This window comes from Onychostruthus taczanowskii, unplaced genomic scaffold (genome assembly GCF_017590055.1).
Source record: "Onychostruthus taczanowskii isolate IOZ18803 unplaced genomic scaffold, ASM1759005v1 scaffold40, whole genome shotgun sequence".
Taxonomy (NCBI): Eukaryota; Metazoa; Chordata; class Aves; order Passeriformes; family Passeridae; genus Onychostruthus; species Onychostruthus taczanowskii.
In genome coordinates this window covers 7,377,113-7,396,170 of record NW_024501460.1, presented here as the reverse complement: position 1 = coordinate 7,396,170, position 19,058 = coordinate 7,377,113, and the positions used below count along the sequence as shown (strand labels likewise).

At 38.9% G+C, this 19,058-nt stretch overlaps 1 protein-coding gene across 2 annotated transcripts in view; it reads left to right on the top strand.

Annotated features, from left to right (window-relative positions):
• Positions 1-19,058, top strand: part of MYLK4 (myosin light chain kinase family member 4) — a 61,235-nt gene that overhangs the window by 15,492 nt on the left and 26,685 nt on the right. Inside the window, exon 1 of one of the 2 annotated variants that reach the window (XM_041413298.1) lies at positions 12,125-13,099. The exons of the other annotated variant lie outside the window; for it this stretch is intronic. Within the exon in view, the coding sequence (XP_041269232.1) occupies positions 12,455-13,099 (645 nt within the window). The 5' untranslated portion in view covers positions 12,125-12,454. Of the gene's footprint in view, positions 1-12,124; positions 13,100-19,058 lie in introns of those variants that run through there. 2 annotated transcript variants of the gene reach the window in all.

Below are 19,058 nucleotides of genomic sequence, written 5' to 3'. Positions count from 1 at the left end.
TATAGGCTTTCATCAGTTGCGTGAAATGAGAAAGGACCATTTTTATCTCTCAGACTGCCCTTCCATGGTGTAGAGGCCGTGGAAATTGGCCAGGGGGTTTCTGTATGGAACCCAAAAACTTGTGATCAAATTAGAGTGTGTAACATTAATGGAGTTCTGTAAATAGAAGCAGGGAGCAGATGAGGATAGGTCAGGAGAAGAGAGGAAAGTCACTTTGAGGTAAGAGGAGAGTTTGTTTCATAATGTGACTGCTCTTCTCGTGTTTCCCTGTCCCAGAAGCAGTCACTAAACACTCAGGAATCCAGATCTGATCTTTCATTAACATAAATACAACAAACCTATTCTAAGCAATATTATGTTTCCTTTTTTGAATACAAAAAATACGTAACAAATTAGCCTGAAAACACTTCAGAAAATGTAATAGGTCTGGTTCCTAGGAAATGTTAGTTTTCTTGTATTTCATAGGTATAATGTTTTTTACTCCTCCAGAGTTTCCTATTTGTGAGGTTTATTTACTATTATACTCCTGCATAACATATGATGTTCACTGTGGTCAGTTGTGCAATGCAGCAAGAGCCCCACCTTTTATGATTGCTGTTTCTTTGTATTTTAACCATTCAAATTTAGAGAGCCTATAGCCTCTCTTATGCAGAAGTTGGGAAGTTACAGGTGCAAGAAAACCATGCCATCTAAACATGATCACCCCCTTTTGTGTTCTCAGATAGCATAAGAAATCCAGATAGTGATTGGGCCTACTACATGGAGCAATTGGGGAAAAATAAGGGTACAAACTCCTCACTTGTCTTTCTTTTTGCTGTGCAAGTTTCTAGGAGAGCACTGCTCTGACCAAGCTTCACTAAGAAGCCAGGCCTGTTTACCAGTGCACGTGGCTGGCGTCCTGCATGAATTTTTCAGAATGATCTTTTCTTCAGCTTCTGAAGCGTTCCCACTCCTCTCACACAGCAGCACAGTTGTTTTCACCTGAACACTCTAGAAGGCTTTAGTGTTCAGAAGTTCATACAAGTGAGTATGAACAGCAAGCACAGCTTCTCCCCAAAGGCTTTTCAAAAAGCAGTCAGAAATGCTTCTGGATGCACCTGATGACATCAGATGGTGAAACACTGAAACACGGCTACTGTCAGCCAAGGTTACCTTGCACCTGTTCTGACCACCTGCATAGATGGGCCCTCCTGAATGGTTCATACTTAAGTTCTGGTGTCTGTAGCTTAAAATTGTCCTCATAAAACTAATTCTAAATCCCAAAGCAAGGACCAAGCAAAGGCTTAAAGACTCCACTTGGGTGGCCTGCAGGTGTGCGCTGTAACAGAGTTTTAATTTGGAGCAGGTGTCAACAGGAAAGCACAATGTGTGCATTTTGGCAAAGAAGTGATACAACTGCTGAGCTTCGGTAGACAGAGTGAGTTCATGGTTTGGTTCTTCTGAACTCACTGAGAGAAAATATCTGGCCTTCGGCACTTGTGATCTAACTTAAGCCATTCTGTTAACACAAGGCTTTCGTTTTGGACTCTAGCTTAATAATCTGACTACTGAGCTCTTTAAAGTCTAATGAAAGACTGCATTGAACTTTCTGGAAGAAAAAAAGAAAGACTAAACTCTGATAGTTGCATGAAATCAGGGATTTAAGAGGTAGGACTGCAAATGTGGTAGTGATACAATGTGGTAGGAAGATGAGGCTGCTCAACAGGCAGCATAGAACTAATAAAATTTTTTTTTTCCTAAAAAGAAAACAACAGTATTTCCTCAGTATTTACAGGCTGAAACATATTAATATTCAGGAACATTAATAAATGAGTAATGTCATCCTCTAATTAGTCAGCTTCTGTAACACTGGTGTACTTTATTATTTACTCAAACTGCAGACTTATCCAGTGTTACATGTTGATAAAAATTCTGTGAAAAGAAACTTCTGTCTGGGAAAAGCTACAGCTGGCCAAAGGAAGCACTGGTTTTGCTTAGCTAGTTGGCCCAAAGGCCAAGTACTTTAAATCTTACATGGTTTTACTTAACCTGTACAAGAAGGTGGGGAAATAGTGTTTCAGTTGTGGGCACTGTGATCCAGCTCTGTGTGCTTTGGGTCACTGTGCTCATCAGATGTCCAAACTGACCTTTGAAAGCAGTTTTCCTGCAGCATCACCATAAAATAAAACCTTAGCTCTTCTTTCCTGAATGACACAGCTGTTATTTTATTTCTGGCCTGCCTTAAGGAACACTGCTTCCCAAGAAAAGCACTTGAAATTGAAAAATGGCAAATGTGCAGCCTCAGAGTTTCTCCCCCAATTCTTATGGACTGTCTTAGCATCTGGAAGCATACTACCTTTTTTGGGACTTTGCTGGATGGTAAACAGAAGCCTATTTACAACAGCTTGACTTTCAGAACTTTTGTTTCTTCTTATTTAGTGCATCCTTCCTCGTGATACTCACTCTTCTCCATTTAAACAGGTTCTTTACTTACCCTAGAATGCCTGAAGGGTGTCACAGACAAAAGTGAAAGCACGGGAAGAAAAAATATCAGTGTTCAGGGATGCAATGATATCAGTGACAGGGCCACTGTGGGTTCTTGAAGGTGAAAGAATCTTCTGCAAGGTAAATCCTGCTCAAGCTCCCTGCATCTGCCAGGAAAGTCCTCTTCCATTAGCAAAGGCAAATACTTGGCAGCAAGAGTGCTCTCCCAAGATTTTGTGTAAATGATCATATGTGTATATTTAGTACACACAAAATATATTTTAATTTTTTTTTTCTTGGAAATAATTTAATTTGAACTTTCTTTGAACAATACGGGCAAGACTGATATTCTTCTTCGAAAGTTTTCAAGCTGAACAAAACCTGACTAATTAAAATAAAAAAGCTTTATTTTAGAAGATACTTGGTGAATCTCAGCTTGTTTTGTATATCAGTATCCTACCAGCTACCAGAGAGCCTTTTAGAACTCAACACATAATGCAAAATTGAAGAAGTGACATGCAGGATCTCTGTAACAGCTGTTGATATTCTTAATTTTCTGAATGTCTTTGTCTGGGCACTGAATGTGGCTAATCTTTGCAACCAGGCGGCCAGGCATCTGGAATGATCATTTAGTTGAAATATGTGGGGTTTAAAGGAGACAAAAATAGGTGATGATTTTGATGGCTTTCAAAGTTCAGCTGTAAGGCTGGGAACTTGCCGTGTTTCATTTTGAAATGAACACTTTAGGAGTGAAATTAGCTAAAAAAGAAGACATAGCTAAAAGGCATTTCTGTTGCTGAAAATATCCACTAGTGAAAAATGGTATTAGCATGTGCACCCTGGGCAGGACAGAAAGACAAGGAAAAAGAGTTCTGTGACCTTTATTTACCTCATGTCCATTCAGTCTGTCATGAAATTGAGCAGAATGGACAGTTTGTATTGATATAAAACAAATAGAGTAAAGGGGAGAAAGACTTTACTACTTAACTTCCTGGGTTTTAGGGCTTTTTAATATAGATCAGAAGGTAAATTTTAGGTAACAACCTTCCTTTGAATTCTTCATCCTCAAAACATAAAGTAATGCTATGGAAATTTGCCAGGGTCAGGTTAAAATCTGTTAAAATATCAACATTCACCAGAATTGGCCAACGCTAGAGATAAAATAAGCTCAAATTGCCTCTTTCCTGAAAACACTGGTTGTTACTATATACATCTTGTGGTGCTTTTTCTTTTTTCTTTTGCACAGTCCTGGATTCTGTCATCCATGCCTAATATGAATGTGCCATTTATTTCACTTTTTCTGATGCTAGATTTTCAAGAGATGATTCAAGGCATATTCTACATTCAGCTTTTTATGCTGATTTACCTAGTAAAGTCTGTTTAATCCCAAATCTGGTTGTAGTCATACTGGTAAAAAAATGTTTGCTTCAGCAGAGTCTGCCTGGATAAATAACCAGTGCCCTGGCTTGCTTACAGAGCGAGTGAATTCCTGGTTTTGGTGCAGTAAGTGTATGATACAGAATTGGGCTGATAGTAGTTGTGGGTAGTGTTTACTGTTATTCTAAAGAAACAAACAAGCAAAAATCCATAAAATTTCCTTCCCACTTCTGCATAGCCATAGCTGGTGTCACAGTAGAAGGCAGCAGGGAACAAACCACCACTAGTGAAAATGTATCAGTAGTCATTCATCAGAAGAGCACTACATTCCCCTCTTTGCCACACTGGGATCTTCACTAGGCTGGTGGTGTTATCTTTTGGAGTGTTCTTATAGCAGAGAATATAACTCTGAGGGAATCAGAAGATGATTGCCTCTGCATTGTAAGGGTTAGTTTGTAAAGCCAGCTGACCACAGAGTGACAGCCCGAGGCACACATGGGTCTTGTCAGCTCTGCCTGTTGAGTGGCCAGTCATCCCAGAGGATGGCCACTGTTTCTGACCAGGGCTCTGCTGTTCTGTGCTGGACAGGAGGTAGGTTTAGCAGCTTGGAGAAAAGTGAGCTATCAATGTGTTTCTTCTGGAGAGGACACTACATACTTTTTAAAACTTCTACCTCCCAACAGGACAGGCAGCTCTGGGGCTCTTCTCCGCAGCTCTTTTAAAGATCTTTTAATCAGTACAGTTTCCCTTTCTCACTGAAATTGCATTTACGGTATTTTTAGTATGTTCTGATGAAGCAGTAGGTGTTACTTACATCCAATTTTCCATATAACCACTTCTGATGACTGTCCCTTTCAAGTCTTTTCAGCCTATCCATCCTGAATTAGCTTTTTTGTAAGAAAAGACCTTTTGTAGTTTATAAATTTTAATACAGGATGCTAGCTGCCAGAAAGTTTTGGACTGAAACCAAAGATTTTAACCAGTCTACCCAGCAGATGAAATGAGGTATAGCTCCTGCTGCACCTGGAGACAGTACTTCTTTCATTGCTCTGTTTCAGAGTTATGACACCTCTGCTTTAGCCTCAGAAAGTCAGGAATTTTCCTTTAAACAGGCTTCCTGGAAATAGAGTTTTAGGCTATTAATGGGTAATTTATCACACAGTATTTTTCAGCCTTAAGAAACTCTGGGTTTTGAGGTTTGTTTTGTTTTTAGTGTAGTTAATTGGGGACAGCTAAGCAAAGGTGAGACTCTTGATGTGATATCTTGACAGCAGGAGATGATAGTGGAGACCAACCCTCAGTGAAAGAGCATGGTGTACTTTGATGGTGAAGTACTTTGAACTTTTGCTGTTAAGCAGCTAGATGCTGATTTGGTGGTGTTTTTTATGTGCTGTGCAGTTTGTATTCATCCAAAGAAACCCATTAACATTAGGATGCCATGTGTGATTTAGTTGTTCTTCACCTGGATAAATGTTGCATGCTCCATCATGCAACTTGCCGTTACACTACGTTTCCTGTGAAAATGCTTTTCCACATGAAGGAGATCTTCAGAGTTCCAGAGTACAAGAGATTTTACCCCAAGAACATGCATTGTGCCTTCTGTTATCATTTTCATCTTCAAAGATATTTTCTACAGAAGGATATACAGGTCAATTAACATTTATTTTTCTGCAAAAGATGATCACATAGATGCTTACAGCGATGCTGAAAATTTGAAGGTGCTAGTATATCTGAAAGACCAGTACCAGACATCTGCAGATTAATCACTGAACTGTGTTGGGATCTCTCATTTATCCCCAGGATATTCCAGGGTACTTAGTTACCAGAGTCATTACAGTAAAGGAAGTCAGAATTCATAATTAATTAACAGGTTGTAGAGTAGTTGTATGCAGAGAGCCCTGTGGAGCGGTAAATTCCCTAGTCCTACCTCATGAAGTTCAGTGCCAGACTTTTCTTGCTGTATGCTCCTGCACTGTATGAAGCTGTTTCCTTTTCTGACCCTGAGCAGAGCTGCAGACAAGTGTTTTGGGCAGGCCCCAGAGGAGCCATAAAGGTGTATCACTTATGATACAGTACGTCACTTAATCTTAGGCATGCAGTTGTTTCAGCCCCCATGGTGAAGGAGTCCAACATGACTGCTGATTGTAGAACTACATCCTTTTGGATAAATTTCCTCATCTATCTTGATGCATCTTTTTTGATTGGGAAGGGTGGGAGGAATGGGGGCAGAGGGAAGAGAATGGTTTTTCTGTTCTACCATCAGGGACATCTGTGAACTTTCAGTAAACAGCCTGACTTTCTGAATCTGGTTCATAGCTTTCATGCTTGCTTTCTAATCTGTTTCAGAGCTGGGCAGCTGTAAGCTTATACAGTTTCTCAGGGAGATGTTTTTGTATGCTAGAGAAAGAGCAGACGTGCTTTGGCTCTCACGTGCATTACTGTGTACAGGCATTCTCAGCTTTGTGACTAGCACATAGAAATCCTTGAGTATTTTGGACAGTGGCTTTCCTGTTCCCCAGAGTCTCAAGTTGTTCCTTCTTTGAGACTTATTGAGATATGGATCTTATTGAGACTTCTGCACAAATATTCTGTGCATGATATAAGAGTCTTCTTCAAAACACCTTGTTTGCAAATGATTAAAGGAGACAGACGTTTTTGCGAGGGATGCCTACAGTTTATGACCACTATCACAATAGAGAAAAATACAAAGATGTAATTTATCTCTAAAACACAATTGGTGATTCAGATATAAAAAACACTATTGGAACTCCTCTACTATGTGCTGTAGCCAGTCCAGCCACAAAATATGCATTGCTGGGGAAAATCTGAGAACAAAGTCTGCATTTTTCTTGATCAGAGTTTTGGAAAAAGAAGTGGTTAATTCTTTGGTATTTGTTTTTAAAATTTCTGGAAGATAGATCATTAGAATAGTTAATTTGAACTAGAACTTCATAAAAGTAGGATAATGAATATTCCCTGACCTTTCTTAATTTATGAATGGGTTTTCATCAAGTGAATTCAGATCAACCATAGGATAAATGCTGAAGACAAAACAGTGGCCAGGATGGCAGAAGATAATTAATTTTAAGGAAGGAAGAAGAATATGGAAATTCCAAATATGTAGGGCAGGGATATATAAGGCATGAACTAGACATTTAAAAGAATAAAAGTAAAGGAGAAATCAGTATAAAAGTAAGATAATTGTAGATAATCTTACAAAGGTCTTATTTTAACTCAGTGAAATATAAAACAATGGATTTTTTTTTTATGTGGGTTCCTGAAGAGCATCCTGCTGTATGTTTATGAAGTTTTTTTTTCTCTGTCCAGAGATTTTATTTTAAAGACTGAAGCAATTTCTTTTTAATAGAAAAGAAGATTCATATATTCTAAGGAAAGAAAAATCTTGCATTGTTTTCTGGGAGATACAGCATAACATGTTGGCTTGTATAATTTTCAAAAATGAATTTATTAAAAATCCACAAACACAGAATATCTTTGATTTCTTTTCATCAGGAAGGCAACTACTCCAGAAAAATACGCAAGAAAAAATCCCCCCATTTTTTCTCAATACAGATCACTTCTAGGAAATGGTAATATGTTTTTGTGTGGAATGTAACTGTATATATGAGAGAACACTGGGAAGGAGATGTAATAATAAACTTTAAATATATTAAATGTATTTGCAAAAGAGAAGAGAACAGATTATTCTAGTCATCCATGGATGGCATAGGAAGAAATCAACTTCAGTTGCACCAAGGGAAATTTAGATAGTATTTTTGGAAAACTCAGAAAGTCAGTCAGAGCTGATTGTTCACATATCTGCAGCACAGTCCTCTTAATGTATTCCCTGTGTAAATCAAGTCCTTGCCAGGACACAGGTACAAAAATGTCAGGAGAATATGAGTGAGGAATGGCTGGAACGTGGAGCATGCATCACACGCATGGTGCAAACTCATGCACAGCAGATGGCCCTATGTTACTTCTGAGGGGAAAACACCCCAGTTCTCCATTGCAGTAAAATATTAAAGTGGACATGGGTGTTTTGGAGGTACCTTGTTTAGAACAACTCAAGATTGATGAATGTGTACCATGTTCTTCAGATAAAGTTCAGTCATAGCAGTCTTCCACAAAATATCCTGATACATGGCTTACAGCCCAAAAAAGTTGGAATAAGAGTATACAAGTAAAACATTTCCACTTGTCTTCTTGTTTATAATGTTTGATGCCAGCAGACATAAATGTATGAGGTGCACTGTCTGGACCTTTAATTGTTAGGAAAAATGAAGAACTGAACTGAACTAAATTAAGAGGACTCAGTCTAAATAGCATGGACGGAGAGAGTAACTCCTGGTAACATGGGTCCAGTAGAACAAGATAAAGTAAGGCAGGGTAGTTAACAGCTCAGCTGTATGACCAGAGGACCAAGAATTGATGAAAACTTATTGAACAACTTTTTTAGGCAGAAAGCAGACCTTCTTTAGAGTGATAAGTTTTCATGTGAAATTAAAATAACCACAAATATTACATTTTTTTTGGTTATGACTTTTTTTCAAATGTTTTATGCTGTAATGCCTATGAGTCTGAGATCCAAACACTGTGGAACTGGGGTCCTCCTGCCTTTTACAGGCTTTGGGGCAGAATGTGCCAAAAGCTTGGTCTGGGCACCTCTGAACTAGAGGATCACTGTTCAGAAGCAGACAGCTAATAGAACTTGGGACCAAATAGCTATGCTGGGATAATTTCCTAATGCTAGCCAGCTTTTCACATTTGTATGTGCAGAGAAAAAAAACCCTGGCTGAAATTTGTGCTCAAGAGAGAAATCAGAAGGAAAAATTTACTTCTCCAGTCTGTCCAATCTTCACCTATAGCCTGTTTAACTGTGTCTGTATAAGGTACAGAGTTTTATGGCATCTCTTACAGGCTCACTGTATCATGTTTGCAGACATATTAAAAATGTGACAGTCACAGTAGCATCAATGTATCCATTGGTACTTCATTGATATTTCTTCCAAATTTTCAGTGCCATGACACTTGGAAAATTGTATATACTGCTTTACGGCCTTTTCCAACTCACCTTGAAGTAAAGGACATGTTCAGGTTAATTTTCTTTTATGTAAAAGCCACTCATAAGAATTCATCATCAACAGGGCAGCAACTGTATAGAAGAAATTAAGCTGTATGGCAGATTTGTTAAAATCAAACCATACATTTTCTCAGCTGATTAGCAGGTGTTTGTTACACCTGTGTGCAAAAATTCCCAGGGTTCAATGTCAGCCTTTGAGCTGACATTGTCACTGCCATGGTGCAGCAGCCTAGTTTTAATATTCTGAATTGTAGTATTATGCAATATTGGGAACATGGGGAATAGTGTCATCTTTAAAACTAGTGGAATTGCTTTCTTTCTAATGTATTTCAATCAGTTCTGTTTCTTTATTTTCAATTCACAGAAAATTACAGAAAAGTAAATATTCTTGAAGCTCATACCCTTAATTTCGAACAGACTTTAAAGCTTCTTTGGTACTGTGCAAATCCAGTGACCAGTCATCACTAAAATTTGTGAGATAAAAATAAGAATGCTGTTGTATGGGCTTATTTTGTGCATTAATGATAGGTGCAGGTGCTAAGAGCATATCTTAGTTACTAGGAAAACTACATTCAGCTATTTATTATAAATGGCTCAAATTATTTGCATATAGTATTATTGAATTTCATAATGTAGCAATAATAATTCACAGCACTAAGAAGGAAATATTCAAATACTTTAAATCACACTATTTTTACAGAACAATTTCCCTAAAGTAATTAATTCTCACTGAACTCCTGAAAAGCATGTGGATATGTAAGGTTATTTCCAGTTTACAGACCAAGAGGTAGGGATCACAGATTCCCAGCTGTGAAGAAGCTTCCTGGGCAGGAGCTTTCTGAGCTTAGAAAGCAAGATGATATTCTTTTTCTTTCATTTATTCCTATTTTCAAGCCCCTACACAGCAGTTCTCTCTTCCAGTCCTCTTCAGCTTCAGACAGAAGTGCTAACATACCGATGAGCTTTTAATGAAGCATTTTTATAGTTTGCTTTCTACCCTTTCAGTGTATGTCATGGTAAAATATTAAATCACTAGGACTTTACAGATGATACTTGATAATAGGATCTTACCTCACAGAGCTTAAAATTTTTATTAGTGTTTATAGTACTGGTTTGAGGTATTTCACATAGTATTTCCCTGGGCAACTGTTAGGAGAGATTTTAATGTTTAACACATGTGGCTGTGCAAAGTACTGTAACACATGATTTTACCATTGTTATCTCTATGTCCTTTTGTTTTTTCTTTTAATAATTTCTTGCTTTAACAAAGTGTTCTTTTTGAATAGGATCCTTGTGCCTGACAGTCTTTGCCTATGAAATTCCCCAGACCAGGAGTCCTAGCTGAATGGGTGGCAAGGTCTAATAAACCTTTAACCTCTTTTTTTTTTGTGTGTGTGCAGAGAGGGCAGGGGACAGGGGGAAGCTGACTGTGAACTCATGCAGGGATGTTTCATCCAAGATAAATGGCTTTTCAACCCTGACCAGTTAACCAACATGCAAATGCCTCTTCTGGAAGTATGTGTCCATCAGGGACTTCTGGAGATATGAAACTGTCAGGAGAGTTTAGCTCATGTTTCTAGCAGAGATGAACAGAGAAAGAAAAAGGGCCTCAAACATAACTACTTTGCTGGAACTTATGTGATGTTTTTTGTTTTGTTATTACTTCCTCTTTTTTTAACTGCTGGCCTGTATTATTATTCTATTCATGAAATAGAGATATTTAAACTCTTTTGATTATTTTTTTAAATCCTGTTTCCTATTTTAAAAATATTTAACCTTCTCAGTGAATATGCTCTGCAGAGTAACACATGATGGCCACCTCTTGGTAATGTCTGTTATTTAAAGAAGAGATTTCAGTCCATGTTTTAGGGTCATGCATGAACACAGTTCACTTTCACTTGCAGTAACATGCTGATCCCAGAAGGTGACAAATGTACTTATGAACCTGCAGTAACTGGAGAACAAGCTCCTGAATTAGCTTATCCTTATCAACACTGACTACATGTTGAGTCACAAATGATTGTTTGTGGGAGAATGCCTTTGGAAGCTTTTGGAAACTTCAGCTGTGATTGGCTCTAAAAGACATGTTTGCCACCTAAAACTGAAGAGAAGACCATACAATTTTGAAAGACTATTTAGTGTGTTAGGTATTCAGAACTCACTATATCCCTTACCTAATTATCTCTCATGCTCCCTGTTTAAAGGATAGAGAAACTGAGGTTGGCAAAAAAAGTAGTTCACAGGGATTACAAGAGAAGCTCTTGATCCTTTGAGCAGAGCAACAATCTGGCTGTTTTTCAACCAGCTGGCCAACTTTATGCATTTGTTTCTATAAAAGATGTGGCAACAGTGCAGACTGACCTATGTGTGGTCAATCTATGATGGTTATTTGTCCAAGGTAGCTATTTCTTTGTGTTTCAGAGGCAGCCTGTCTCCATCAAGCTGATCCATACTGATTTACTTCTTGCTCCTGTGGAGTATAGCTGATTTGAGAAATTCTGGTTTTATGCTTTTTTAAAAAATTCTGTTTTTATTTTACTAACCAACATGAAAGGTGTTCAACAATTCAGGCCTACCCTTAGGGGAAGCCTGTTCCCAGAAATGAAATTTCTTTTTTGTCCAATGTTGTGTTTCTGAATGAAACAAAAGTTTTTTGCAAAAGCAAAACTTAAATGTACTGTTTGAGCTAGGAATATTAATCACTGATAATGAGACATTTACTGTCAGGCAAATAAAGAAAAGAGTTGAGTCTCTATCAAATGTGGCCTTGATAAATGCAGAACTAAATGAAGACATTAGCTATGGAGCTAATTACTTGTGCTTATAGAGCTGGCTATGTGGCAGTTGAGACATAGGATAGATTAAAAGACTCTAATTTTTTTTTTCAAAATATTTACACTCCAGCATCTCCTTCTTGTTTTATTTTCTTTAATGTATTTGTTTTTTAACCACTCTATCGACTTCCTGCCTGGCATAACAGGCTTTTCAAGGAATAGAAATTTTCATCTGAAAAGTTTACCTTAAAACAGCAATTTCAAGCAGCCACATTTAAGTTCCCTGTAAGGACCCTTATTCTCTTCAGAGCAGGGATCACATTACATACTAGGCTTTTGAAAAGCAACAACACCACTGCCAAAGTCTCACTACCCTTAATGACTTCTCATGTATCAAGTTGCCTTTTTGCTGTCAAATGCCATTGGAGTGCAAATAGTTTGGTCCTTGCTAGGGCTGATGTCACTGAACCGAGTGCATTTAGGATATGCATCTCTATATTCACTTCATTTGGAAATAGATAGATAAATATATATGGAAAGAAAAGAATGGATGAAAGGCTTTTTTCTGCTAAATAATTTGGGTGTCTCTTTTCTCTGTTTTAGTCAAATACATGAGAGTAGTTTATAAATTAGTTGAGCTGGAGTTGCCAAACTTGGCTGTATATCTGAGCAGCCTGGATGGAAAGCCTTTGCAACTGATATTGTCCTCAAGCAGCTGATCATCAGAGCATTTCCTTCCCATACCCAAACCAGCAAAATGACCACATCCAGCAGGCAGAGCTCTTCTACGTCTATGGTCAACAACTTGGCCAAAATATTCGATCCAAACTCTTTGCAAAACCAAGGGCCAGGTAATGGAATGGAACCTCCTCAAATTCTTCATGTTGAGAGAAGTGATGTCAGCACATCTGAAAGTTTCAACATCATGGATGTGAAGTTTGCCTCCCTTGAAGAGAAAATTGATAAACTGTTGACTCTGCAAGACAATGTCCTTAAGAAGCTTAACAGTGTTTCCCAAGAAATCTGTTGCATTGAAAAAGACATGGAGATGGTAAAGGCGGAAACATCTGAACCTGGATCAAGGATGGAAAGAAACAAAAAAATGAGAAATAATGAAGTGAAGAGACTTTGCCTTAAAATGAAAAAATCTCTTTCTGATATAAACAGGAAAGCTGAGCAGCAGGTTAAAAGGCTAGATGGACTTGAACAAAGTGTTTCTGGACTACAGAAACTTGTAGGACCTCTGGTAGAAAAGGTGAAAACATTAGTAATTCATAATTCAAGTGTAAAACATCATGTTAAAAAACGAAAAGTTTGCAAGGCAGGAGCTGGACATCCCTTTAGGATGCACATTTTCTCGGAGACAACAGCTGGTGATCTGCTCAGGAAGAAAAATGAAAAGGTGAGCCCAGGTTTGTGTTTCATCTTGGCAGGAATCATTGCAAGCTACAGATATGTTCTGCTACATGCTCAGCTTTTTTGTTTTGTTCACATTTAAGAAAGAACAACCAATGTGCTCTAAAAATGAAAAGTATAAGAACAAACGGAGCAAATTTCAGTGGAAAAAATATTGAAAAATCTACTTGTTATACAGACCTTCATTTTTTTCCTAACTGTTCCTTTGCAGCTGTAAAACATAACAACAAAGAACATAAAAAAGATTGACAGACTTCAGGAGTCTTGGGTCCTGGCCATGAATTTTACAATGATCTTTTCTGGATTTATAATTATCTGGGGGAGTCAAGTTGCAGCAGTTGTGTTATGAGCACCAGGATCTAGAGATTAGTGGAACTGGTAAAAAGCCTCCTTGGGTCAGGGCATATACATATGTTTGTTCTTTATTTCAAGGAACATCTTAAATGTGCTCTTCCTATCTGGTATTTCTCTCCATTGGTGAGCACTAGGGGACTTCTAAACTGGGATCTGAGGTAGGGTTACTGTAACTGGAGCTGTGGCTTGTGTAAACTTCCCTGGGTAAAAAATCCCTCTGTTACCATAATGAGAGTTTCATCATGTTCTTTAAAGTTCAGATTAAAAGACACCAAAAATCTCTTGAAAGACTCTCTTCATTGTAATAAGTTTTTGTACAGTAGTTTCAGTATTCTTTTTTGGTGAAGAAAATTAAGGAATTTCTTCTGACAAAGTATGTTGGTAATTAACCCACGGTGAACCAAAAAGGTTGCTTTTCATATTTTGTTCCATTTTTCTTCATTTTTTATTCTCCCAAAAAGTCACATGCAGGCTTTACTCTTTGATTCATTTAAAGACTAGTTCTTGAGTTTGTTTTTCTAAAGTTTTTGAGCAGGAAAAACATCATGTGAAGGTGCTACTGGAAACAGCATTCCTTGAAGAAAAGAAGCACTGCAGCCACTATTACTCAGAATGGCCTGGTCAGCAAACCGTGTGCTTTTCAGTTTGGTTACCCTAAGGCAACCCCACTTCACAGATAGACAGAAGAATTTGAGCCTTTAAAGGAAACTATAAAAATATCAGTCAGTGCTGAGTAGTAGCAGAGGAGCATCTTGTAAAGCTCAGTCAGCTGAACTGACTGATCTGTTGCTATGTAAGGATATAAAATGTGCAACCTTGTTTCCAGAGTATCATTAACTGAAGAGAAAAATAGCTTTCTTGCCAGAGAAGACTGATCTCAAAAATCATCATTACAGGCCCTTCTTGAACATCAGGCTGGACTGGTTTAAAAAAGGAGTTTCAACAGGAGAGAAGTTTTCTTGTTTGACACAATTACTTTGATAAGAAAAGATTATTTATTTTGAGCATCTGAGTTTAGGGCTTCTTTTACTTTTCAAAACATCAATGAAGACATCTGTTGTAAAAGCCCCATTGGAGTGAGACCCACAGGTCATCTCTGTAATGCTGCTGTCACTGCAGTTTGCAGTACAGACCTACTTATCTCAGTGAAAGTACGTACTCATCTAAAGTATTTATAAATGAAAACTGAATCAGCCCTGGCATGTTAATGAACTGGCACCTCCTGGAGACTGGAGAGGATGCAAGGCTCTCTGCAATAGAAACACAGGGCTGAAGAAAGGCGAGGACCTTGCAGGCTTTGCAAGTGAGTTTGTGGAACCAACGGGTGTAGCAGAACAGGAGGAGCTTGTGCTCCTGACAGGTCAGAGGGGAGACAGGATGGCAGAGATGCAGGTGCCCCCCATGGAGAGTTCAGGGCTATAAAATACCTGGAAGAAGAGGTAAGGGGCCTTGAATATGATGGAAACAGAATCAGCCTACTGACAAGGACCCAATAAAGAGAGGAGCAAGTGGAGTCTGTCTTTTTTACAACAGCATTTGTAATTCCCTCACTGATTCATTTCCTTTTAGGCAGACTCTTGGCAATGTTCAGTGGACTTGGTAGGAACTTGCCTAGCATGTGGGCTTAGGAAAGGCAGCATGAGCATGTCTGGAATCACGCTGATGATATTATTATGTTGTTTATATTTTGTTTGTTTTATGAGATAGCATACATATGTTACCTTGTCATTACCTCCTCTCTCTGTTTTTGATTTATTAGAAAAGGGCCATCATAAAATTACCAAGCTATCCTGTGAACAACAGTTTGCTTTGGTAAACACTTAGTCATCTTAGGTTTAAGTAAAAACAGACTTGAAGTCAGCCCTGCATTAGGAGTAACCGAACATGGAATGATACCCTTCAGCAGAGACTGCTGAGCTTGGCTGTCAGCTTAGTAGGAGACAGTGTGTACCAGCATTTGGTGCAAACAGACTCTCCTCTGGGTGAGAGGGAAGGAACAGGACCTCTAAGCAAGTTCATCAAAATACTGGTCCATGAGACACAGCGAAGTTGGTTGCTCAAGCCTCCATACCTGAACTAGATCTACATATTTATCTATATGTTTATATAGTTGTGATTGAAGTTAAAAGAAAAGCAAAGTAATAGAAAAATAGGGGATTTCACCCTTACAGAGTTTTACACCTGAAATGCACCACTAATATCTGGTGACATAGCAATGAACACATTTACCCAAATGTGCAGATACCAATCCATGCTTCTCTTAACAGAATCCTTGTTCCCATCTCCAGTCCCACACAATGATAGTTTTAAACAGTGCTGACTCTGTAGAAGTGCAAGCTGCCAGGCAGCAAGAACAGCATCTCTTGTATCATAGGTGGAATTTTTGTGGCAACACTGAGCAACCCTTCAATCCCATTAGACATGCACAGTCCTATTCTGTTTCTGTTCAGCCATGAACAAAGCAATCCCCATTTCTATGCACTGCTGGAGATGATCAGATATTTTGGATGATGTTCCTATTTGCCATCCACCCTACTGCAGCTGTGAGTCAATGTCATCTCTTGGTGGCATTATATTATATATATAATAGCTGAGCTATTATATATATATTATTATATATAAAATATATAATAGCTGGGCTGTCTGCAAAATGTTTGTCTGTCCCCAGCCTCGTTCTGCAAAATAATCCAACCATAACTTATGAATGAATTACTAGGAGGTGGTGCAGTAGGGGCCCTGGGTACAACTGGATAAGGCAGTGAATAGTGTTGACATGCTACTCACCTGCCTTTCCATCCTTCCTTCTCTAGAGAGGTGCTGGTCTTTCCCTGATGTAGTACTGTTTTTTAATTTTTTCCTAACTGCCTCTTTTTACAGAGCCATATTATGTAGAGAGCTGTGAAAGAGGCACAACAGAGAGGGAAGAGGGGGAATGAGAGAGAGGTAAAGAAGAGGTATAAGCATCTGGGGTGTGTAATCTCTCTCCCAGCCTCAGCAGCAGCTGTAACAGTTTGCTAATCACAGGCTCCACAGGCACATTTTGTGCTCTTGCAAAATGCAGGGATTGCTCTCTTCTGAAGAAAATTTCTGCTTTCCTGCCTTTTATTGTCATCCTGAAATACCTCCACTGCCTCATACAGGAGTTTATTTTATTTCTGGTTTGGGTTGAAGTTGTAATATGGTGTAGCTTGGAGACACTTCATGCTTTGTCTATGCTGCCAAATGTCTCCCAGCCGTTTTCCACCGAGGGCAGCGTGACCTTTTCACCACATGGCTGAGAGGAGTAGTGTGTATTACTTGTCATTTAAGCTATTTTGCCACTATTGCCGCTCAGGGAAATCAGCAGTTCTACAGTAAGCATCTTTAAAAGCCTTGAGGTTTTCCTCAAATTCACCTTTTTAAGTAGTCTGTGATAATCCTGTTGCAAAAGGTTCCTGTCTATAACTCCATTTTCAGTCCTACTTCTCCCACTTATAATGGAAGAGGGTAAAATAATACTTCACTTATTTCCTTCAAATTAAAGACTTTAGAGATTCTATACTGTTAACCTGCAAATACTCATCTGGAGAGTCAGAAAGTCCATTTTGTTGCCATCGTAAAGTAGTGTTGAACTTCCCGCAGCTGCATGCAGATGACTGTAGCTTTGGTTTCAAGACATTTCTACGGGCTTTGCTGTAGGAATAACAACTTCTGGCAATTTGGACCTGTTTCCCACACCAAAGATACGCCAGTGGTGGGAGCTTTGTTTTCTGCTTGAGCCCTCTGTACCTCCTGTGGAGGTATCACACTGCAACTGCAGGTCACTGGTTGCTTTAGTAGGAGCCCACAATGAAATTGCTGTTTGCCACATGTGTTTTAAGATCCATTCAGCCTCAGTCTATAACTGTTCTGATCCCTTCATTTTGCCTACAAATGCTAAGAGGTCCCTTACGTATTATTTAAATTCTCTCCAAAATGGCCATGTTCTGTGTACTTTTCATCTTTCAGCCAAATAGGTGGGATATGTTTCTTTTCCTTTTCTTTTTCTTTTTCTTCTTTTTTTTTTTTTTTTGACATTTTTGTGCTAAAGTTTCTGCTGGTTTCAAGGGTAGAGATTTCTGCAGAATCTCAACAGATGGCTTGTCTGTTGCTTGGGCAATGCAGCTGGTCAGCACCCACAGGTGCCATTATACTTGGGAATGCTCTTCTTTCCCCCAGGACTGATGCCTTTACTTAAATATGTTCTTGGTAGAAGAATTTCAGCTTTTGAGTGAGCTGTAGTACATCCGAGTTAAAATTCTCTCTTTGGCTGTGTACCAGTCATAAAACTGGTATGTTTTCTTAGGACAATTTTTTCATCTTGTTTTGCCCAGTTCTCTACTTTGCTGACAGCCACAGGACTTGTTTCATGCCTTTTTAATTCATGATGCTGTTTAACTTTATTTCCATTTACCCTCAGAACTTGCTATCTGCTGTACAGTGCTCCCTGCATAGGATTCCTCTCTGAGCACGGTTGGGATTTTGCTGTCTCTACAACTCTGAACGTGTGTGAAATCAAAGTAGACACAGCTAATTTCTAAATAACTACAAACCACATTGGATAGCTTTTGGGGCATGACATGCATGCCTACGTGTTAGAGTGACCATTGTAGGAATCCATTACAAATCCTTTGCAAAACTAGAGAGACCACAAGATGAAGGTAAATAGATAACTGGCAAGTGCAGGGAAGAAAAGCAAGGCATCTCATCAGAGAGGAGTCCTGAAAAAGCAGAAGGTTCCTCAAAGCGGTGAGACAGAGGGGTTGCTCAGGGAGGAATTCTTTGTCCACTGCAGCCATCTAAAATTCCCCTTTTGTCATCAGATGTCCTAGACGTTTGAGTAGTTTTCTGCTAATGACTCCTCTCAGCCCCTGTCCGAAGGTGTAGCGGTACCATGCCTGACTATTTCCTCTGGTAGGAGAGTGCCATTGCAACTAAATGTGGGGTCTGCACCACACTGAGTTTTAATTACAAGTGTGACTGCTCTGAAACACAACTAATATGGTGCCATCCTGGCAGCACCCTGCTTTTTGCACAGCCATGCAGCAGTGAGAAGGAGCAGAGATGGGTGGCTGGGCAGCAGCCCCAACAGAACCTGGAATGAGCCTCACCACATTCCAGTAGGTGAGTGCCACAGAACCATGGTCTGTCTATAAAGGGAAAATTAAAAAAGCCCCAAGGAGGTCCTCCCCCACAACCCAAACTCTCTTGTTAAATGTATTTTTTGGAAACCTGCATATCTGGAGTCCAAATTCAAAGTGAGTCATCAAAGTTGTAGCAGATAATTTCTTAAGTTTATAACCCTTTGGATGGAAATCTCCCAACTGTGTGATTTTGGAGAGAAGCTTAGGAAGGATAGTTCATGAAGTATGGAGGTGTTTGCCATCCATACCATTGCCTGCTTAGCTCAGCTGGGTTAAAGTTGAGAAATACTCTCTTTACAGTGAGGCTACTTAACTGATACTGTAATTTAAAAAAATTTGCCTGAGTAGTTTGACAAGAGGGTGTATTATCCCCACAATTAAAAAGATCTGCCAGTGATTTGGCTTTCAAGATGGAATTTTTTTGTCCTG